This window comes from Ornithorhynchus anatinus, chromosome 18 (assembly GCF_004115215.2).
Source record: "Ornithorhynchus anatinus isolate Pmale09 chromosome 18, mOrnAna1.pri.v4, whole genome shotgun sequence".
Classification (NCBI taxonomy): domain Eukaryota; kingdom Metazoa; phylum Chordata; class Mammalia; order Monotremata; family Ornithorhynchidae; genus Ornithorhynchus; species Ornithorhynchus anatinus.
In genome coordinates, this window is record NC_041745.1 from 42,799,823 (window position 1) to 42,822,879 (window position 23,057).

Here is a 23,057-nt window from a genome sequence, read left to right on the forward strand (position 1 = left end):
GTGAGGTGACTTGACCAAGGTCACAAAGCAGACAAATGGAGGCGCAGGGATAATAACGCAGGACTTAATTCCCAGGTCTGGGCTCTTTCCACCGAGCCACACTGCTTGGAACTCCCTCTCTCTTCAAATCTGATAGACCACCACACTCCCAATCCTCAAAGTCCCTCAAAACACACACCCCTGGACTAATCTCTCACCTTTCCACCTTATTTTCCTTCCTTCCTGCTCCTGCTAGCTCCTCCATACCTAGGCACTTAAAAAGAATCATAATAATAATTAATAATTGTGGTATTTAACGGTTTACTACGTACCAGACACTGTTCAAAGCGCTGGGGTAGACCCAAGCTAATCAGGTTGGATTTAGTCCCTATTCCACATAGGGCTCCCAGACTTCATCCCCATGTGACAGAAGGGAGAGCCGAGGATCAGAGAAGCCAAGTGACTTGCCCAAGGTCACACAGCAGACAACCGGCGGAGGCGGGATTAGAACCCAAGTCCTTCTGACTCCCAGGCCGATGCTCTATCTACTAGGCCACGCTGTTTCTCGTAGCTTACCGCACCTAAATACAAATCCTTACCCTTTTCTGGTCCCCCGTCTGTAATTTACCGCTGAATCGTACTTTCCCGCGCGCTTAGCGCAGTGCTCTGCCTACAGTAAGCGCTCAATAAATACGATTGAATGAATGAATGAACTTATTGTCTGTCTTCCCCACTAGACCGTAAATTCCGTGAGAGTTGGGATGGTGTAGCGACTCTTTTGTCCCCCGAACAAAGGAAGCTCCCAAAGATCACTGGTTACTCCCTGCCGGTTTTCCCATCTCCCAGAGCCCTCCTACTTACACTGTGATCCACGCTGAGTGAAGCAGCGTGGCCTAGTGGAGAGAACACGGGCCTGGGGGGGGTCAGAGGGACCTGAGTTCTAATCCCGGCTCCGCCACCTTGCCTATGTGACCTTGGGCAAGTCGCTTCACTTCTCTGAGCCTCAGGGACCTCAGTGAAAATTGGGGATTTATAATGTTGGTATTTGTTAAGCGCTTACTACGTGCAGAGCACTGTTCTAAGCGCTGGGGTAGAAACAGGGTCATCAGGTTGTCCCACGTGAGGCTCGCAGTTAATCCCCATTTTCCAGAGGAGGTAACTGAGGCCCAGAGAAGTGAAGTGACTCGCCCACAGTCACACAGCTAAGTGGCAGAGCTGGGAATCGAACCCGTGACCTCTGACTCCGAAGCCCAGGCTCTTTCCACTGAGCCACGTGAGCCCTATGTGGGAGCTGGACTGTGTCTAACCTGATTCCTTTGTATCTGCCTCAGTGCTTAGAGCATTGCTTCGCACAGTTCTTAGCATAGTGTTAGTTCTCAACAGTGCTTAGCATATAGTAAGGGCTTAACAAATACCATTAAAAATAAAAAGCCAAAACAAAAAAACAAAAAATCCCCATATGGGACAGGGCCTGTGCCCAGCTTGTCTTGTATCTCCCCCAATCAATCGATGGTATTTACTGAGCGCTTCCTGGGTATAGGGCACGGTACTAAGCGAGTGGGAGAGTCCAATATAACAATATAGCAGGTAATAATAATAATGATAATGTTGGTATTTGCCACAGTCACACAGCGGAGTACTTACTGAGCGCTTAGTGTGGGCAGAGGACTGTACTGAGCACTTGGGAAAGCACGATGGAATCATAATAATAATAATGTTGGTATTTGTTAAGCGCTTACTCTGTGCAGAGCACTGTTCTAAGCGCTGGGGTAAACACAGGGGAATCAGGTCGTCCCACGTGGGGCTCACGGTCTTCATCCCCATTTTATTTGATGAGGTAACTGAGGCACAGAGAAGTGAAGTGACTCGCCCACAGTCACACAGCTGAGAAGTGGCAGAGCTGGGATTCGAACCCATGACCTCCAACTCCAAAGCCCGTGCTCTTTCCACACTGAGCCACGAGGGTCGCTATCCACAATGACAAGCAGCGCGGCCTAGTGGAAAGAGCACGGGCCTGGGAGTCAGAGGACCTGGGTTTAATCCTGGTTCTGCCAACTGCTTGCTGGGTGACCTTGGGATAGTCACTTCACTTCTCTGGTTTGTTTTGTTTTTTTAGTTTTTTTTTTTTTAAATAACATTTGAAAAGCACATACTATGTGCAGGAACTGTAGTAAGCGCTGAGGCAGATACGAGGACGTCAGGTTGGACACGGTCCCTGTCCCGCACGGCGCTCCCGGTCTTCACCCCCATTTTACAGATGAGGTAACTGGGGCGCAGAGGAAGTGACTTGCCCAAGGCCACACAGCAGGCAAGTGGCGGTGTCGGGATCAGAACCCAAGTCCTCCGTGCCTCAGTTCTCCCTCCCATTTCCACTGGGAGCCCCATGCGGGACGAGGACTGTGTCCCACCTAATTAACTTAAACCTACCCCAGTGCTTAGAGCAGTGTTTGACACATTATGAGCGCTTCATACCATAAAAAAAAAAAAATGAGTTACAAGTGCAAAACGTAGAACAGTGCTTGACACACAGTAAGAACTTAACAAATACTACAATTTTAGTATTATTATTGCGGGCACGAGGGATCCATCCGACCAACCGGCCCCAACCCTGCCCCGCCCGCCGCCCCCGGGACCGGCGGGAATCCGACGTGGCCACGGATCCCCCGGCTTCTCCCACACCCCTCGGTCCCGACCCCGGCATCAACGTTTCCCCGACCGCGGCTGACGCAACCTGAACCGAAATCAACTTTACTGCCCAATTAACTCGCCGGGGCGGTTTTAGAGGGCGCCGGGCCCGCGAGGATCCTAGCAGGCCGCCGTTCGAACTCCCCCACGTATTCTCCCGGGAGCTCCCTCCGTCCGGCCACCTCCCCTCGGAGCGTTAATTAGCCAGTTTTGTTAAGGTCCAGTTGATTATCAAATGAACCGAAAATTTACCCAAGTCCCACCGCTAAAAAGCCCCGCTCTCGGGGAGGGCCGCCGCGACGCTGCCCCGCCGGCCCCCTCTTGCTATTTTCCTAACCCGCCACGCCACGGCCTTAATGGGCGCCCCGGGAATCTCTCCGGATCTAACCGTGGAGCGCGGCGTTCGACTCCAACCGTCAGAGCCAGACCTCTCGGTTTAATTTACCGTCGGCTTCGCCTCTCCTTTAACCCCTTCGTGGCCGTTCTCTCCGGTCGGGCCCCCGCGGGGAACGGCGAGGGGAGCCGCGGCGCTCAGACGTCAGCCGGGTTATGCCCCGGTCACCCAACTCAACGCACTCGCCCCTGCCCTGAAATGTTAACTCGTCGATTAAAACCCACCGATAAAAGAAAGAAATGTGGCCCAGAGCTTTCGCACCGCGAAGGAACTCGAGGCTACCCAGGCCCGGATGGCCGGGCGAGCGGGCTCCTCCGTTTACGACGCTCTGCGGAGCTCGGCACTTTTGAAAGGCCTTAATGCTCCTGCAAAGTGACGGGCGATTAGAGAAACGGAGGAAAAACATTTCCCGTCTCGGAGCGTCCCGTTCGCTCGGAGCGCCGCCGCCAATTCAGCTAACCCGGCGACGCGCGGGTGCCGGGCCGGTCCCCTTTTGACAATGCCCGTGGTATTTTTCTCTATTTTATGGGAAAAAAAGGAATAGGCGAGTATGTAAAAACAATACGTCCTTGGTGGACAATGTTACTCCTAATGGCAGCTTTTTCAGAAAAGGCCGACTGTTGCAACTAAAAATCAAAGAGAGTCTGAAAACAAGCGGCTTCATGAGCCACCTTAATAAGTGACTGTGAGTATCCTCCTTCATTCATTCGGTCGCATTTATTGAGCGCTTACTCTGTGCGGAGCACTGTGCTAAGCGCTTGGGAGAAGGCAAGCGATGCCCTGAGATTAGAGAAGCAGCGTGGCTTAGTGGAAGGAGCAGGGGCTTGGGAGTCAGAGGTTGTGAGTTTTAATCCTGGCTCCGCCACTTGTCAGCTGTGGGACTGTGGGCAAGCCACTTCACTTCTCTGGACCTCAGTTACCTCATCTGTAAAATGGGGATTCAAAGTGTGAGCCCCACGTGGGACAGCCTGATTACCCTGCATCTGTCCCAGTGCTTAGAACAGTGCTTGGCACACAGTAAGCACTTAACAAATACCATTGTTATTATTATTATTGTTATCCTTATGAACAGAAGTGAAGTCTCAATGATGTGTGCATATCAAAATGGTGGTCTTCGAAGCCAAGCTCCACAGGGTGCTGCGGATCTCGGCCATCTCGTCGACATGTTCCACTCGTTCATTTTGTTCATACGCCACTTTCAACCCTTACGGCATCCATCGAGAGTATTCGCTGAGTGCTTACTGTGTGCAGAGCACTGTACTAGGCGCTGGGGAGAGTAGAACAGAGTTGGGCGACACGCTCTCTGCCCAAGGCGAGCTTACGGTCCAGGGGACGTCAAAGGAGCTATTCGAGCAACCTCCCCGAACTCGTTTACCTCAAGAATCTGGTCTCCGGCCCAAAGTCTTCCATCTCTAGCCGCCGCTCCCTCTTCGTAGACTTCGTGAATGACGATGGCATCCTGGCCGAAGAAAACAACAATAAACGGTTCGTTCTCATCGATCGCAAACGCAGTCGGCCAGCCGCACCGTGGGTAAGAGAAGCAGCGTGGCTCAGTGGAAAGAGCACGGGCTCGGGGGCCAGAGGTCACGGGCTTGAATCCCCGCTCTGCCGCCTGTCGGCTGTGTGACCGTGGGCAAGTCACTTCACTTCTCTGGGCCTCAGTTCCCTCATCTGTAAAATGGGGATGACGACTGTGAGCCTCACGTGGGACAACCTGATTACACTGTTATCTACCCCAGCGCTTAGAACAGTGCTCTGCACATAGAAAGCGCTTAACAAATACCAACATTATTATCATTATTAGTAATGGCTCGTTCTGGTCCAGCGTACTAGATGGATATCGTTGGAGCCGGAAAGATTGACGAGAATTTTCCCTCATCTACAAAATCCGCAAAAAGCCTACGGGTAATATTCTCATCGCTCACGTTCGAAAGCGGGAGCCGGGTGATGACGATTGCGGTATTCGCTAATCGCTTTCTCCGGGACAAGTAGCAGATACAGGATAACCAGGGAGGACCCGATCCCGTCCACACGGGGTTCACAGTCTACGGCTCAGTGCCAATTGCCAAAATGCTGAATTGTTTTCTACCGCTGTCGCTTTTCACTTATCTAAGGTAAAGGGGGGGACAAGCGCTGACCTAGAATCATTAGTTCCGAAGGGAACGAGAGAGGTCATCGAGGCCACGACCCCGCCGCCCGACGAGTTCTCGACGCCACCGAGATGGACGGAGAAGCAGCCATCGTATTTCAAAGGCCTCCGGTGACTCCGAGGTCACCATCGACGGTAACTCCGAGGTCACCATCGACAGTATCTCAAAAAGCCCTCCAAAATGCTCCTCCTCATGGAGGAGGTGTGACTTCGGTAAGATTTTGAAGGAGAGGAGGGTAACCGTCAGATATGAGCGGGGAGGGAATTCCAGGCCAGAGGCAGGACGTGGGCGAGAGGGCGGTGGAGAGATGGACGAGATCGAGGTACGGAGAGAGGGTTGGCATTAGGGGAGCGAAGTGTGCGGGCTGGGTTGGAGTAGGAGAGCGGAGAGGTGAGGTAGGAGGGGACGAGGGGATTGACGGCTTTAAAACCAATGGGGAGGAGTTTCCGTTTGATGCGGAGGTGGATGGGCAGCCACGGGAAGTTCTTGAGGAGCGGGGAAATGTGGCCTGAACGTTTTTGTAGACAAATGATCCGCGCAGCGGAGGGAAGTATGGCCTGGAGCGGGGAGAGGCCGGAGGCAGGGATGAGAGAGGGTGGGTATCACCGAGCAAAACCGAGCTGGAGAAGCAGCGTGGCTCAGTGGAAAGAGCACGGGCTTAGGAGTCTGAGGTCGTGGGTTCTGATCTTGGCTCCGCCACCTATCAGCTGTGTGACTCTGCGCAAGTCGCTTGACTTCTTGGTGCCTCAGTCACCTCATCTGGTAAATGGGGATGAAGACGGTGAGCCCCAAGCGGGCCAACCTGATCACCCTGTGCCTCCCCCAGCGCTTAGAACGGTGCTCGGCACATAGTAAGCGCTTAACGAATACCGACATTATTATTATGAAACCGTCGTCGCTCGTTCCTGCATGCGGCGTCTCGGGATTGAGGCTTCCCTCTAGACTGCAAGCTCGTTGTGGGGAGGGAATGTGATTGTTTACTCTCCCAAGCACACCCAGTAAGCGCTCAATAAATACGAATGAATGAGCCAACGCATCGAGGTTCATCGGTCAATCCTGTGAGATTCAACTGCACGGGGAGTCCGGAAGACATTCGCCCTGGACCCCTCAAAAGACCAAACAGCTCAAGCCTCGTCTCGGAGAGTGAGGCCCGACACCCGCTCTTTGAACAAGTTACAGGAGACAATCAGCCTCACAAACGTATCTTAGTTACAAGTGTCTGGCTTCACCTCCGGACTCAAAAAGATTTCCAGGCTTCAAAAGACATCCATCTCGGAAAACGGCGGTTTCCCAATTACTTCGGCAGAACGGTTCGCGTAAAACCTGCTGAATCGATACGAAACGGCCCGGGCTAATTGAAGTCGATGATAAACTAATGATCAAATCACGGCACAGAAGCACGGAGGCATCTCCGGCACAATTTAATAATACCAATTAACAAGTCTTTACGTTAGTTTGCCCCAAACACCCATCTTTTCTTGGTGGAATACGGAGAAATGAATGCCAGGAGAAGAAATTTTATTTATAGACTATTTGGCACTTCTCCAGGTCAGTGTTTTGAGGAAATGGACATTTTTCATCTGGGAAACGTGGACTAATCAAGAGGTAGAGAACCGCTGTTCTCAGATGTCATGGTAAAACGGAGGAACATCTATCGTCACAGACAAGTAACCGGTCCCCAAAACCCGAATACACTCCTCCTCTAACCTCCCCATTCACTGAGGCAGAAGGGAGGTGATAGAAGCATTCTAAAATCAAGATGGAATCAAGATATTTAATCCTCATTCATTGGGTGGGGAGCGGCTGATAAATCTGGGGTCCTTATTTACAAGACTATGTAGAAGATAAAACTTTTCTCGGATTTGTAACGGGGAGCTATGAGGTCATCAGGTGATAATACGCACGTGGGACAACCTGATGACCCTGTATCTCCCCCAGCGCTTAGAACAGTGCTCTGCACGGAGTAAGTGCTTAACAAATACCAACGTTAGAGAAGCAGCGTGGCTCAGCGGAAAGCGCCCGGGCTTGGGAGTCGTGGGTTTGAATCCCAGCTCTGCCACTTGTCAGCTGTGTGACTGTGGGCAAGTCACTTTTCTATGCCTCAGTGACCTCATCTGTAAAATGGGGATTAACTGTGAGCCTCATGTGGGATGACCTGATTACCCTGTATCTATCCCAGCGCTTAGAACGGTGCTCTGCACATAGTAAGCGCTTAACAAACACCAACGTTATTATTATTATTAGTACGGTGGTCTCAGGTCTGCCTGTGGAAGGAGATCCACATCCCAAAGACCAACTCGAGCTTTCGTTAGCCTAAGGCTAGCAGTGCCACGGAACCCATCCCTATTTCACTTCAGAAGTAGCAAAAAAATATTTGTAGTGGAGGCAAAGTAAAAACGGGACCTGGAGGCAGGCATGAAGTGGGTCTGTTTATTTTCCGGTGGCTCCAGCTTTCGTATAGGAGCTGGGTAGAGCCGATCAGGCACTCTTTACCCCTCTGCTGAAGGCGATGCTCAATTTAACGGTATTTGTTAAGAGCTCAGTATGCCCCAAGCACTCTTCTAAACACCGGGAGAGCTACAAGATAATCAGGTGGTCCCACGTGGGGCTCACAGTCTTAATCCCCATTTTACAGATGAGGGAACTGAGGCCCAGAGAAGCGAAGCGACTTGCACGAGGCCCCACAGCAGACAAACGGCACAGTCGGGATTAGAAGCCACGTCCTCTGACTCCCAGGCCCGGGCTCTTTCCACTTTAGCCACGCTGCTTCTCTGTGGGACGCCAATTCTAATTAATCAAGTGTATTTACTGAGCGCGTAGTGTGGTCAGAGTACTGTACTAAGGGCTTGGGAAAGTTTAAACAACAGAATACGTAAACGCCGTCCCCGTCCACGAGGAGGTTACAGTCGCCCAGATCCGTCTACGGATCCTTGGAGAATCCAAATGGATCCATCCAGACACTTCCCAGTGCCAAAAGAAGCTGAAAACGGCCACACCAAAGACGTAAGAAATGCCATTTCTGTGTTAGCCCTCCCAGGATTCTGGCTCCAACAGGAGAATCGGTGCTGGGGAAGCGGCCTGGCCCGGCGGATAAAACACGAGCCCGGGTTCTAACCCCAGCTCCCCCACTTGTCTGCTGTGAGACCTTAGGCAAGTCACTTCCCTGTGCCTCAGACACTTCATCTGTAAAATGGGAACAGAGACTGCGAGCCCCACGCGGGGCAGGGACTGCGTCCAATCAGATTAGCTCGTACCTCCGGCAGCTCTTAGAACAGTGCTTGACACAGAGTACGTCCTTCGTAAATATCCAGCGTTATTATTCATCTTCCCTGACATCCAATCAATCAATGATATTTACTGAGTGCTGACCGTGTGCACAGCTCTGTCCCAAGTACTTGGGAAAGTACGACAGAGATGATAGGTATGAGCCCTACCTGCCTGTTATTATTATTGTTATGAAGATTAAAGTCTACTGGGGGAGACCGACATTAAATTAGATCAGGGCTAGGGATATCCTGTACAGTCCAAGCGCTCAGTACGGTGCTCTGCACACAGTAAACCCTCAATAAATACGACTGAATGAACAAATAGCCCAAGGACTACTACCAGGATGCACCGGCGAGCCGCAGATACAACCAAAGATCGTTGCCGGCTATGAGGCGCTGAATATTATCCCTGAGCGTGTTCGGGGAACGGACGGACCCGCCAAGAAATAAAACAAAATCGAGAAGGCCGGTATGACCTCGGGCGCACTAAGAGAGCGACGCCCTACAACCGTAATAATAATACCGGCGATATTTGTTAGGCGTTTACTACGTGCCAGGTGCCGTACTAAGCGCTGGGGTGGATACGGAAGCGTGTGGGTGGCGTTGTGGTAGGAGAACAGTGATGGTCTTTGTGAAGTGCTTACTGTGAGCCAAGCACTGTTCTAAGGAAAGGCGACTGAGCGCTTTGAAGCCGACGCTACGGAGTCTCTATTCTCGCCGTCTATCCTTACCATCCTCACAATCGCTTCAGTCGCAAGCAACATCACCAGCTCACCCCCAACCATCTCTCTCCCTCCCTCTCTTTCAGGCTACATTATGGATGCACCTGCAGTGACACAGAGAGGGAAGGTGTCGAGGACTGAATTATCTCTGTGCCTTCCAAAGACATCCAACTTTACTGAAGCTGTAAATCTGAAACTGCAGTTGGAAAGGCTTCACCGGGGACAGACGCTCTTACAAGGTGCTGAGCCTTGTGCTAAGGGCCAGGGGTAGGGACAAGATAATTTCACGCGTGTATCGAGACCGACGTAAACCAGGCTGCGCTCGGCCCACTCGATGGTTTCTCTTCTTCCAACGAGCGCCACCCACGAGGAGATGAAATAACTCGCCAACGCACCGAAATACGATCGCCGAGGTGATTTTTAGCCCGATCACAAACCTGTGGCTTGCGAGGTAGGGGAACTGAGACGGCTCCTGAGGATCGCTGCCTCTCACCCCCGTCCCTTTAGGGGCTAAGGCGCTTTATGAAACACGAAATCTTCCATTTCCCCCGTGCTGCCGTGGAGAGATTTAACGAGCGCACGAGAAACACACTGGAATGTGTTCCTCCCACAGCTGCCCACGCTGCATTTACTTATCGTATCTCCCCCGAGGTCTGGACGGGGTATTTATTTTTGCTGGTTGTCCTTCATCAACTCCAAGGGCGCTTTCCCGATTTCAAGCCTGCCCGCCCATAAAACATCTGAGTGGAAAACTTCTACGACAACTCTGGAAGAATCTCATTTTCTCGGTTTGGAAAGTGCAAATACGCCCTAGGCCTAATTAGGCTTAAGTGCCCCCTTAGAGCGGGAAGCGCGAGCCACGATATGGAGTTGGCGAACTTTCTGAGCGAAATTAGAAGGCTCAGCCTAGGCTCAACCTCTTGGGAGTAAGTTGTTCCCTCTTTAAAAGTCCAATAACTCGGGCAGGCCCTCGGGGAGGGATTTAGGAAATTACTGTTCCGCAAACTACCGAAAGAGTTAAGTTCACCTTTCGAAGCCGGTGATTTTTCTCTCTGCTCCGAGGTCAGATGGAGGACCCAAATCGCCTTTCCCTCCCTTCCCCAAATAGAATGCTTTTCTCCACGCCGTTTCCCAGTGGCGAGCTTTGGGTCTGTATCTGCGATTGGGATCTGATGCGATTAGAATAATAGTAATGATGATGATGGTATCTGTTAGGCGCTTACCATGTGGCAGGCGCCGTCCTAAGCGCTGGGGTGGTGGGTACGAGCAAAGCGGCTTGGACACGGTCCCCGTCCCACGTGGGGCTCACAGTCCCAATCCCCATTTTGCAGATGAGGTATCTGGGGCACGGAGAAGTGAAATGACTTGCCCAGGGTCACACAGCAGACGTTCCAGAGCAAAGAGGACAGAAAGAATGATGTCAAAGAAGAAAAATATCTTCCGGTCCCTGACCCAGGCAAGGCAATCTGAGGGATATGTAAATAAACAGAGCTGATTTCATACTCGAAGACAATGCCTTTGACAGCGACATCCACCTGCGGGTGCATAGCCGTGGCTTAGTGGAAAGAGCCCGGGCTTGGGAGTCAGAGGATGTGGGTTCTAATCCCGGCTCCGCCACTAGACATCTGTGCGACCTTGGGCAAGCCAATTAACTTCTCTGCGCCTCAGTTCCCTCTTCTGTCAAATGGCGATTAAGACTGTGAGCCCCACGTGGGACAACCTGATTCCCTTGTATCAACCCCAGCGCTTAGAACAGTGCTTGGGGCATAGTAAGCGCTTAACAAATACCCTAATTACTATGATAATGGCGTTTGTTCGGCTCTTAATATGTGTCTAAGCACTTTTCTAAGCGCTGGGGGAGATCCGGCGCTTAGAACAGTGCTCTGCACATAGTAAGCGCTTAACAAATACCAACGTTATACAAGCTAATCGGGTGGGGCACAGGCCCTGTCCCACATGGGACGCACAGTCTTCATCCCCATTTTACAGATGAGGGAACTGAGGCCCAGAGAAGTGAAGTGACTTAGCCAAGATCACCCGGCAAATGGGTGGCGGAGCCGGGATTAGAACCCAGGTCCTTCCGACTCTCGGGCCCGGGCTCCGGAGGCATCCTAAATGCAGGCTGGACGAGTAGCAGGGTGAGCTCACGCACTCAACCTTGCTCCTGGGCTCTCAGGTCTCGAGTTGAAGATCCCGCGACTTGAGCTCGTCGGCGGAAAGGGTGGAAGGGCAAGACGCAGACCCAAACCCGGTATCTGTCTGGCCCGCCTCCTCACCGAACCTTTCCTGCAACTAAGAGTCCGGAAGAATTCTTCAAACTCCTGCGACGCTGACGGATTCCCAAAATGTAAAGCTCAAGGGTGCTGCGGGCAAAACGGCAGCATAAGGTAAAAACCAATTGCCGGGTTAACGTGAAAATGTTTTACATTTCAGGATGTGAAACGGCTTCCCTTCCCAAGGTCCAGAGTGAGTCTGTTTCCTATTTCCAAACAAACTCTTCCTTGAAAAGGCGTTCATTTGCCAAGTTTTATATATATATATATAAAAATCAGGGCGAGTTAAGCCACGGCATGAATGCGAATACGATTTTTCAAACTGAAATATAGATTTATTTTAGGGAAATGGATAATATTTGTGTTACATTTTATGGGTCCCTATAGCTCCATCTGGTCTTTATTTATTTAAATTTTCTTCAGCTTGCATAATATTTTTGCTTACCGTTATATTCTTTGAGATCAGAAACGTTCAAGCCTGGAAATTCAATGGCGCTATTCATTAACATTCCTGCAGTCTGCAGTCACAGGCATTTGCCAGCTCTCCTTTGATTTTAAAATAATAAAACTAAGGTAATAAGATTGTTTGCTGTAAAAATATATGACTTAAGTAAGAGTGATAAAAAAGAACTCTGCTTCTAGGAGTGGCGGGCCAAAGTAAACCAGGCTCAGCGAGGAACATGCAAGTTCATTTTAGGGAGGAGAATAAAACACAAGATCACTTTGCCAAACAACAGTTTCCTACTGGTAACTTTTTAACCGTTTCAAGGATTCACGCGGACGGGAACTCTAGAAAGGCGCTGGGTCGGCCGGGTGTCTCGGGAGGTTTTTTTTAAAGGTCTTTGTTAAGCGCTTACTATGTTCTGAGCGCCGGGGTGATGATGATAACAGTCTGCCGCGTGGCCTTAGGAAAGTCGCTTCACTTCTCTGGGCCTCAGTTACCTCATCTGTAAAATGGGGATTAAGACCGTGAGCCCTCTGCAGGACAGGGACTGTGTCCAACCTGATTTGCTTGGATCCACCCCAGGGCTTAGTACAGTGTCTGGCACATAGTAAGTGCTTAACAAATGTCGTGATTATTATTTAAGCGCTTACTAAGCGCCAAGCGCTGTAGATAGAAGTTAATTAAGCCAGACGCGGTCCCCGTCCCGTATGAGGCTCGAAGTCAAGTGGGAGGGAGAAATGTGTGGAACCCCCATTTAGCAGTTGAGGAAACTGAGGCACAGAGAATTTAAGGGACTCGCCACAGACGAGTGGCAGAGCCAGGATTAGAATCCAGGTCCTCCGGTTCCCCAGGCCCGGGATCTTCCCACTGGGCCACACTGCTTCCCGGAAGCAACTTTTGAATCGGGACACGGAGCAGGCCACGAGGGGATCGTCCCTGCCAGCGTGGGATTGAGAGGGTCACCAAGACGCCCTCGGCGTGGCATGAGGAGAGACTCGCACGAAGCAACTTGGCGTAGTTGGAAGTGGCATTGCCTAGCGGGTACAGCCCGGGCCTGGGAGCCAGAAGGTCATGGGTTCTAATCCCGGCCCCGCCACTTGTCTGCTGTGTGGCCTTCAGGAAGTCGCCACTTCTCTGGACCTCAGTTACCTTATCTGTAAAATGAGGATCAAGTCTTTGACCCCCACATGGGACAGGGATGTGTCCAACCTGCTTTGCTTTTATCCACCCCAGTGCTTAGTACGGTGCCCGGCACATAGTAAGCGCTTAACAAATACCATTATTATAATTTAGAAGGGTTATCCAGGCGGTTCGGCCAAAGTGGACGCTGCCCCCGAGAGGGGTCCGACTGATGTCCAAGGCAAGTGGTGTCGGAAGATGTTCCCTGACGCTCCGCTGCAGAGGCTGAAGTTGGGCTTCCCTTCCCCACCTCCGGAAGGCCTCGCGGGAAGCGGCACGGACTCACGGCAAGAGCTCGGGAGCCGAGAGGACACGGGTTCTAATCCCGGCTCAGCCGCTTGTCTGCTGTGTGACCAGAGGCAAGTCACTTCTCTGGGCCTCAGACTCCTCATCTGTAAAACGGGGATGAAGACCACAAGCCCCACGTGGGACAGGGACCGTGTCCAACCTGATTACTTCGTATGACGACGATGACGACGACGACGGTATCCGTTAAGCGCTTACCATGCGCCGAGCACTGTTCTAAGTGTTGGGATAGATACAAGCTAATCAGGTTGTCCCATGTGGGGCTCACAGTCTCAATCCTCATTTGACAGACGAGGCACCGAGAAGTGAAGTGACTCGCCCAAAGTCACCCAGCTGACGAGTGGCCGAGGGGGGATTGGAACCCATGACCTCTGTCTCGAAAGCCGGGGCCCTTTCCACTTTGCCACGCTGCTTCTCATCCCAGCGCTTGGAACGACGCTTTGCACATAGTAAGCGCTTAATAAATACCGTTATTATTATTATTATTCCACAGCCTCACGCCAGGATCCTCTCGTCTTTCTCCTTACCTCCCGCTTCGTCCCTCTTCCCCCTCCTCCTTCCCCGGGTCCCTCGGGAGCAACGTAAGTGCGGTGAGGCCGGGAGGCTCTGCGTCCCCTGGTTTTCCATAATGACGAGGAGGCCCTAGATGCGAGGGAGAAATCCCAGCGGACCCCGGCCGGGGGCCCAGGACGTCGGTCTGATTTCGGGAAGCAGCGTGGCTCGGTGGAAAGAGCACGGGCTTGGGAGTCAGAGGTCATGGGTTCGAATCCCGGCTCTGTCACTCGGCAGCTGCGTGACCGTGGGCAAGGTCACTTCACTCCTCTGTGCCTCGGTTCCCTCATCTGCAAAATGGGGATGAAGACTGTGAGCCTCACGTGGGACGACCTGATGACCCTGTATCTACCCCAGCACTTAGAACCGCGCTCTGCACATAGTAAGCGCTTAACAAATACCAACTCTTAATGGGCGTCCTCGCTTGGCGATGTAAAATCTGTTCAGTCCAGCACGTCCCGAAGAGACCAACGGGCCCCTCTGTTCTTAGGAATCTTCATTCATTCATTTACTCATTCAGTCATATCTGTTGAGTGCTTAATGATGATAATAATAATAATAACGATGGTATTTGTTCAGTGCTGTTCTAAGCCCTGGGGTGGATCCAAGCAAATCGGGTCGGACACGGTCCCTTCCCCACGTGGGGCTCAGAGTCTCAAACCCCATTTGGCGGATGAGGTAACGGAGGCCCGGAGAAATGAAGTGACTTGCCCAAGGTCACTCAGCAGAAGCAAAATAAAGCAATAAACGGGCACATTCCCTGCCCCGAAGGAGTTTACGGTCCAGAGGGGGAGAGAATCAGATCGCGTGGATGGAACCGGGTCGGCTTCTCCACAGTTTTGCCTGCGAGGTGTGCGGTGGGGCGAGGAGAGGGGGCCGGATTTTTAGGGGTTTTTCCTCCGGTCCTCCCCCGGCTTCCCTCCGCCATCTCCCCGCCGAAAGGAGGCTTCCCCAGAGAAACGGTTAGCACAGCCCAGAGACTCCATTACACTCAGCACCCTGCCAGGGTTCTTAAAAAGCATTTAATGGGAAAAAAAAAAAAGGCTTTTATTCCGGGTAAACAGATCGACAGTCACCAGTTAGACGTCCCCCCCCACCCGAAGCTGTTTACTTAACCTCACCACCACTCCACGGCCGTATATTTCTCGTGTTGCCTCAGCTCCCGGCTTTTGACCAGATACCTTAAGGTCGTGGGATAAACGCTGCGTCCCATCGCTCATTTTTAAGTGGTCCTCACCCTGGGGAGGGACACGGAGATTTACAACCTCGCAAGCGGGGAGGTACATTATAGCGAGCAGGCTGCCCTAGTGCCTTTTGGAGGTTTCAATCGGTGGCATTTATTGGGGGCTTTCCACGCGCAGAGCACCGTGCTAAGCACTTGGGAAAGCAGCGCTGCTCGATTCTTATTTTTAATCATAATTATTCACATCACGGTTATGTATAGTGATGATAATTATTTATCTTATCAATCGCAATTATTATTAACCATAATGACGATAATTACGGAATCCGTTACCGGCGCCGGGGTAGATACGGGACGATCGGGTTGGACGCGGTCCCCGTCCCCATTTGGACGCACGGTCTTCATCCCCATTTTACAGATGAGGGAACTGAGGTCCGGAGAAGTGAAGCGACTTGCCCGAGGTCACCCAGCCGACACGTGGCGGAGCCGGAATGAGAACCCATGACCTTCTGACTCCCAGGCCCGGGCTCTTTCCGCTGAGCCACGCGCTGGAGAAACAACTTCACACCGCTTACATCGCTATAACAGGCAAATTCCCGGCAGCAGCGGGAGGGCTGGGAGAATCCCTCCGCGACCTCCCCGGACGGACTTACCAGCGGAGTGTCTCTCCCTCCTACGATGCTGAGCCCGAGGCCGGATCGTCCCTTGGAGATCTCGATGATCATCTCCTGGCCGGGCACGATGGGACACGTCGCCGGATCCACCGATAAAGGCGCGGCTGCGCTCCCTGACAGAGAGGTCGGAGAACCAACACCGTGAGATCGCCAGGGGAAGAGAAGCGAGGCGCCGCTTAGAGGATAGGGCACGGGCCTGGGAGCCAGAAGGATCTGGGTTCTAACCCTGGCCCTCTCACCTGTCTGCTGCGTGACCTTGGGCAAATCATTTCACCGCACTTGGGTAAGTACGAAATAATCCACAAGTCCCTGACCCATACGGGGTTCCGGTTTTAATCCCCATTTTACAGACACGGAAACTGAGGCATGGAAAAATGAGTGACTTGCTCGAGGTAAACAGACGGCGAGGGCAGAGCGGGGATTAGAATTCAGGTCCTCGCTGTCCGGGGAATGTGTCTCTTACACTGTACTCTCTCAAGCGCTCAGTACAGAGCTTGCAAGCTCCCAATCAATCCGATCGAACGACTGACAGACCAACAAGCTCCTACCGTAGCCGGTGAACTCGGCCTCTGCAGAACGGTAGGAAGGAGACGGTGCCAGGGAGATCTCTTGGGAACCGGCCACCGTCTGGGAAGAATATCTCGCCTGCTTGAGCTGGCCGGCGACCTGAGGAGGCGAAGACGGAACGCGTTTATCCGGGACGCCGGGGAGGACGGAGGTAACGCGCAACTGACCGGATGAAACGTTGAGGTCCCACAGCCCCGGCTGGAGAAGAGAACGGCCCCGGGGGGAAGGACGGGCTCGTTACCGTCGCTGCATTTATGGACCTTCCATCGCCGGACTTCTTCTCTCAGTTCTTGGTGGGAGCAGGAGGGCTTATGAAAAGAGGGAGTGAGGCACAGACTCGTTCTAATAACTATGGGACTTGTTCAGCGCTTACTATGTGCCAAGCACCGTTCTGAGCGGGGTTTTCCAACCACGGTGCCAGGAGGAACTTCACTTTGTGTCGGGGGGGTCTCCCGGTGGGATTTAGAACATCTAAAAGACGTTGAGATGCAGCGTGGCTTAGTGGATAGAGTACAGGCTTGGGAGTCGGAAGGACCTAGGTTCTAATCCTGAGTCCGCCACATGTCTGCTGTGTGACCTTGGGAGAGTCATTTAACTTCTCTCATTCTATTTATTGCCATTGTTCTTGATTTTATTTATTGCCACTGTTCTCGTCTGTCCGTCTCCCCCCGATTAGACCGGGAGCCCGTCAAAGGGCAGGGACCGTCTCTATCTGTTACCGATTTGTCCATTCCAAGCGCTTAGTGCAGTGCTCTGCACATAGTAAGTGCTCAGTAAATACTATTGAATGAATGAATGAATAAGAGTGTGACGCAGACCGTGTCCAACTTGATTAACTTGTATCTACTGCAGCGCACAGAACGGAGCTTGGCACACAGTACGCGCTTAACAATCACCATTATTATTAATAAAAGCAAGCAAAAGCCCAACAAGGCCGTAGTCATGATTTCCAGAAACTTTGCCTGTCGATCTTTTGTTCAGAATCCTTAGTAGAGACCACCTTTCTTGTCTCCCCTCCTCCCTTCTTAGTGCCTGCCTCAATCGGCCTGAAAAATAACACAGGGAGAGGAAGCCAGAAGCAGATTTTCCCACCCTAAATTTGGTCTTTTTCCAAATGTGCACACGGGCTCCTGAAAAGATTAAGGTGCTCTTTAAGGTTGCCGGGTGGACGTTGGCAAGTGGGACTGCGTAATAAGGGACAAAACGAATGATAAGTCCGCCCCTTCCCCGGGGGACACGGAAAGGTTCCGGTCCAAGATGCTGAATGCGGGAGGGAGGAAAGGGAGAAGAAAACCATTCCTTTGAATCACCTCCTCCCTATCTCCTCTAGTTATTAATAATAATAATGATGAGGAGGAGGGTATTTGTTAAGCGCTTACTATGTGCCGAGCACTGTTCTAAGGGCTGGGGTGGATTCAAGCTAATCGGGTTGTCCCACGTGGGGCTCCCGGTCTTCAACCCCATTGTACAGATGAGGGAACTGAGGCCCAGAGAAGTGGCTTGCCCAAGAACACACAGAAGACAAGTGGCGGAGCCGGGATTAGAACCCAGATCACTCCGACTCCCAAGCCCGTGCACTTTCCGCTAGGCCACGCTGCTTCTCAGCTCCTCGTCTTCTTATAGTTCTCTTCCCTCCACCTTCCCCTCTCACCCCACCATCACCATCAGCATCACCACCCTCACCACGCCCCCGGCGAAAACGGAGCTTCGGCACGTACGTTGTCTGAACGGTGGCCCGCCTCAGTCTGTCCCTCTGCCTCGCCCATCTCACCGGGCCCCGGGTACGTGGCTTCCTAAATCGGGAAACAGACAGTGGGGTAAGCTCTGCGGCCTGCCCGGACTCAGGGTGATCGGCCTGGGGTCCCGATCCGACCCCACGATCGTCCTCCGCCAGTTCCTCCTCGCAACGCCCGGTTGCCCTCGTTCACCGTTCGCTTTAAGAGACCCTTCAGCGGGGCCTAGTGGAGACAGCGCAGGCCTGGGAGTCAGGAGGACCTGGGTTCTAATCCCGTCGCTTGTCTGCGGGGTGACCTGGGGCCAGTCACTTCGCTGGGCCTCATTTCCCTCCTCTGGAAAATGGGGAGGATGACTGTGAGCCCCATGTGGGACACGGACCGAGTCCGATCTGATTTGCTCGTATCCACCGCAGGGTTTAGGACAGTGCCTGGAACATACTAAGGGCTTAATACCATAAAAAAAAAAAAATGCACTGTGTTCTCTGCCAGTTATCCTGGATGGATGGGCTTTGAACTTTGCTTTTCAAAACCCACTCTGAACCACCAAAGCAGCGTGGCTCAGTGGAAAGAGCCCGAGCTTGGGAGTTAGAGGTCACGGGTTGGAATCCGGATCTGCCACTTAATAATAATGATAATAATAATAATGTTGGTATTTGTTAAGCGCTTACTATGTGCAGAGCACCGTTCTAAGCGCTGGGGGAGATACAGGGTCATCGGGTCGTCCCACGTGAGGCTCACGGTTAAGCCCCATTTTACAGATGCGGTCACTGAGGCACAGAGAAGTGACCCGCCCACGGTCTCACAGCTGACAAGCGGCAGAGCCGAGGGTCGAACCCATGACCTCTGACTCCGAAGCCCGGGCTCTTTCCACTGAGCCACGGTGCTTTGTGTGACTGCGGGCAAGTCGCTTCACTTCTCTGGGCCTCAGTGACCTCATCTGTAAAATGGGGACTGACTGTGAGCCTCACGTGGGGCGACCTGATTCCCCTGTATCTACCCCAGCGCTTAGAACGCTGCTCTGCACATAGTAAGCGCTTAACAAATCCCATCATTATTATTAATAACGAAGCAGATTTCAAATGTGCAAAACGCTCATTGCGTTTCATTCCCTTTTACCGATGCATATCCAGGTGGTAGAGTCCTTAAATTAGGTCAAAAGGTTCACGGACATTCTGGGCCGTGCTCCTGAGCACAGTGGCCGAGTGTTATTGGTTCGGGAAAAGGCACGGAAGTGATACGTAAACTTAAAGTGATACATATACTTAAAACCCCATTAAATGGCCAGGGCTTTGAGGGTGGGGATGTCTCACTTTGGAACTTCTCTCCCAAGCACTTAGTACGGCCCTAAGCATTCAGAAAGCGCTCAGGAGATACCTTTCGTCGATGGATGAAATAGTTGCTCATTATCAAAGTTGCCCGCGTCGGTCTGGACAGACAGTTGAGCACACGGATTCGATCGATTAAAAGGCCGGGGCCAGGTATCTAAAGGAATCGTCAATCTAAACCAGTTTGACCTGGCAAATCATCTAATAATTATAATAATAATGTTGGTATTTGTTAAGCGCTTCCTCTGTGCAGGGCACCGTTCTAAGCGCTGGGGCCGATACAGGGTCATCGGGTCGTCCCACGTGAGGCTCACGGTTGATCCCCATTTGACAGATGAGGGAACTGAGGCCCGGAGAAGTGAAGTGACTCGCCCACGGTCCCACAGCTGACAAGTGGCAGAGCCGGGATTCAAACCCATGACTTCTGACTCCCAGGCCCGGGCTCTTTCCACTGAGCCACACCGCTTCTAATCTAATCCCCACATCAGCCGGGTACATAACGCATAGAATGATGATGGTATTTATTAAGCACTTACTATGTGTCAAGCACTGTTGTAAGCGCTGGGGTAGATACAAGCTAATCAGTCCCGGTCCCACATGGGGCTCACAGTCTTAATCCCCATTTTACAGATGAGTTAGCTGAAGCCCAGAGAAGTAATAATGATAATGGCATTTAAGTGCTTACTCTATTTAAGCGCTGTTCTAAAGCGCTGGGGTAGATACGAGATAAATCGGGTTGGACACAGTCCCTGTCCCACGTGGGGCTCACAGTCTTAATCAGACTGTGTAGAGAAGCAGCGTGGCTCAGTGGAAAGCGCGCGGGCTTGGGAGTCAGAGGTCACGGGTTCTAATCCCGGCTCCGCCTCTAGTCAGCTGTGTGACCTCGGGCAAGTCACATAACTTCTCTGTGCCTCAGTTCCCTCATCTGTCAAATGGGGATTAAAACTGTGAGCCCTACGTGGGACAACCTGATCACCTTGTATCCGCCAGCGCTTGGAACAGTGCTTTGCACGTACTAAGCGCTTAACAAATACCACAATTCATTTATTGATTTTAATCCCCATTTTGCAGAAGAGGGAACTGAGGCCCAGAGAAGTGAAGGGACTTGCCCAAGTTCACATAGCAGACTTTTGGAGGAGCGGGGATTAAAACCCAGGTCCTGCTCAGGGCCGCCCTGATATTATTCTGTGGAGCAAGGCATGTTTAGTCTTAAAACCTTCCCTTTCACTCTTATCCATTAATAAAGCATATATATATATATTATTTTTTTTTTGGTAGCCATTTCTGAACTAGAGTGAACGCCTGGCCTTCTCAGAGACGGATTCATTCGAGAGGGGCACTTTAGCCTTCTTTCATTACTTTAAAGAGCTGTGACATCTTAGGCTATGGCTTCCAGCTAAAATGGAATCAGCAATAAAAAAGAAGCAATTAGCAAATCCTTAACAAGATGTTCCTTTGAAGCCGGCTGATTTCCATTTAGAGCGCAGGGCCAGAACAACCGGGGACGAGACGTGCACTTATTTTGATCAGTGCGGCGGGCAGAGCGCGAAGCAGCGAGGCCTAGTGGCTGGAGCCCGGGCCCGGGAGGCTCTGGGTTCTAATCCCGGCTCCGCCACCTGTCTGCCGTGAGACCTTGGGCAAATCACTTCACTTCTCTAGGTCTCAGTGACCTCATCTATAAAATGGGGATTAAGACTGTGAGCCCCACGTGGGACAGGAACTGTGTCCAACAAGATCTGCTTATCCACTCAGGTGTTTAGTACAGTGCCTGGCACATAGTAAGCGCTTAACAAAAGCAATGAGCAGAAGCAGCATCGGCAGGCGGCTACTTCACTGATCCTCAGGGAGTCACTTCTCTCCGGATTTTAAATTCCTTTAGACTACTTTAGCACAAGCCTCTCCTCTTCACACAGGGGCAAGAGGGAGGGGAACCAGTGTCGCCCATTCCCAAGTGCTTACTACAGCGCTCTGCACATAGTGAGAGCCCAGTAAATACCATCTATTGATCGAAGAAACTCAAGCCGCTGAAATCCGCCTTTTCCTCTCCATCCGAAGGGCTACGACGTTAATCCAAGCACGTATCCTGTCCTGCCTTGATTACTGCATCAGCCTCCTTGCTGACCTCCCGGCCTCTCTCCACTCCAGTCCGTACTTCTCTCCGCTGCCCGGGTCAAAACGTTCAGTCCGCGTTTTCCCACTCCTCAAGAACCTCCAGTGGTTGCCCATCCGCCTCCGCGCCCGACTGAAACTCCTCGCCGTTGGTTTTAAAGCATCCAATTCCCTTTGCCCCCTTCCTACCTCACCTCGCTACTCTCCTACTCCAACCCGGCCCGCACGCTTCGCTCCTCTAATGCCGACCTTCTCACTGGGCCTCCATCTCGCCGCCAGACTCGCGACCACATCCTGCCTCTGGCCTGGAACGCCTTCCCTCCCCACAGTGACTCTCCCCACCTTCAAAGCCTTATTGAAGGCGCATCTCCTCCCAGAAGCCTTCCCTGACTGCGCCCTCATTTCCTCTTTTCCCATCCCTTCTGCGACACCCTGACCCGCTCCCATTATTCACCGCCCCCGCTCCCAGCCCCGCAGCACTTACGTCCAGATCTGTAATTTACTTCTTTACATTAATGACTGTCTCCCCGCGCTCTAGACCGTAAATCCGTCGCGGGCAGGGAATGTCCCCGTTACTTTGTTGTGTTGTCCTCTCACACGCAGTGAGTGCTCAACAGATACAACTGATCGATTGATAAAGCGATTATTAAGCGCCAGCCACTGTACTAAGCTAATCAGGTTGGACACAATCCACGTAATAAAAGAGAATTATTACAAAACCTCTCTAAGCCCTCGGGTAGATACAAGTTAATCAGGTTGGACACAGTCCCTGTCTCACACGGGTTTCGCAGTCTGAGCAGGAGGAGTACGATTGAATCCCCATTTTACAGATGGGGAAACTGAAGCTCCTCACGGGGTTCACCGTCTTAATCCCCATTTTACAGATGAGGTAAAGGAAGCATAGTGAAGTTAGGTGACTTGTCCAGGGTCACCAGGCAGACGAGTGGTGGAGCTGGGATTAGAATCCAGATCCTCTGACTACGGGACGGTGTCCTTTCCACTGGGACAAGCTGCTTCTCCTTCGCTCCTTCTATCAGTACGGAACGAAGTGGCCTCTCTGGAGATTTCAGCCCGGCTATCAACAAAACGGCCCCCGATTTTGAGATCAGGAGAAGGGGGACACCGCTTTTCCCTGGGAACAGAGAAATTCCGATCCACCCTGGAAAAGGAAAGCGCACTGTCATCAACCAAGATTATGGGGAAAAAAAAAAAAAAGGAAGACGAGAGCGATCGAGTAGTCTGGCAAGAACAGAGCCGTTCGAGAGTTTGAGCTCTTCCTCTCGGCCTGAAGAAATGTGCCATTTATTTAAGAGGTTAGCGTCCTCGGAGTGGAATTTACACAATACCAATTTCCATGGAGCACTGAAGTCATTTCACACTATAATTCAATCACACGGAGGTTAAAATGAAACAAGAAAGAGGAAAAAATACTGCCTGCTCATTACCCATCTTGGGAAAAGCCAGAAATAATTCATTTTGCCTGGCGGTACCCAGATGCTTAAGTGTCTCTTG

General features: G+C 51.8%; 1 protein-coding gene across 11 annotated transcripts in view; it reads right to left on the reverse strand.

Moving 5' to 3' along the window:
- Positions 1 to 23,057, reverse strand: part of PATJ (PATJ crumbs cell polarity complex component) — a 224,080-nt gene that overhangs the window by 26,985 nt on the left and 174,038 nt on the right. For 10 of the 11 annotated variants that reach the window (XM_029083120.2, XM_039914706.1, XM_029083123.2 and 7 more), the window contains 4 exons: positions 18,094 to 18,168; positions 16,357 to 16,474; positions 15,788 to 15,921; positions 4,434 to 4,517 (listed from right to left, as the gene is read on the reverse strand). In XM_029083120.2, coding sequence (XP_028938953.1) covers positions 4,434 to 4,517; positions 15,788 to 15,921; positions 16,357 to 16,474; positions 18,094 to 18,168 — 411 coding nt within the window. The remainder of the gene's footprint in view (positions 1 to 4,433; positions 4,518 to 15,787; positions 15,922 to 16,356; positions 16,475 to 18,093; positions 18,169 to 23,057) is intronic. The other variant, XM_029083116.2, reaches the window with a different exon arrangement.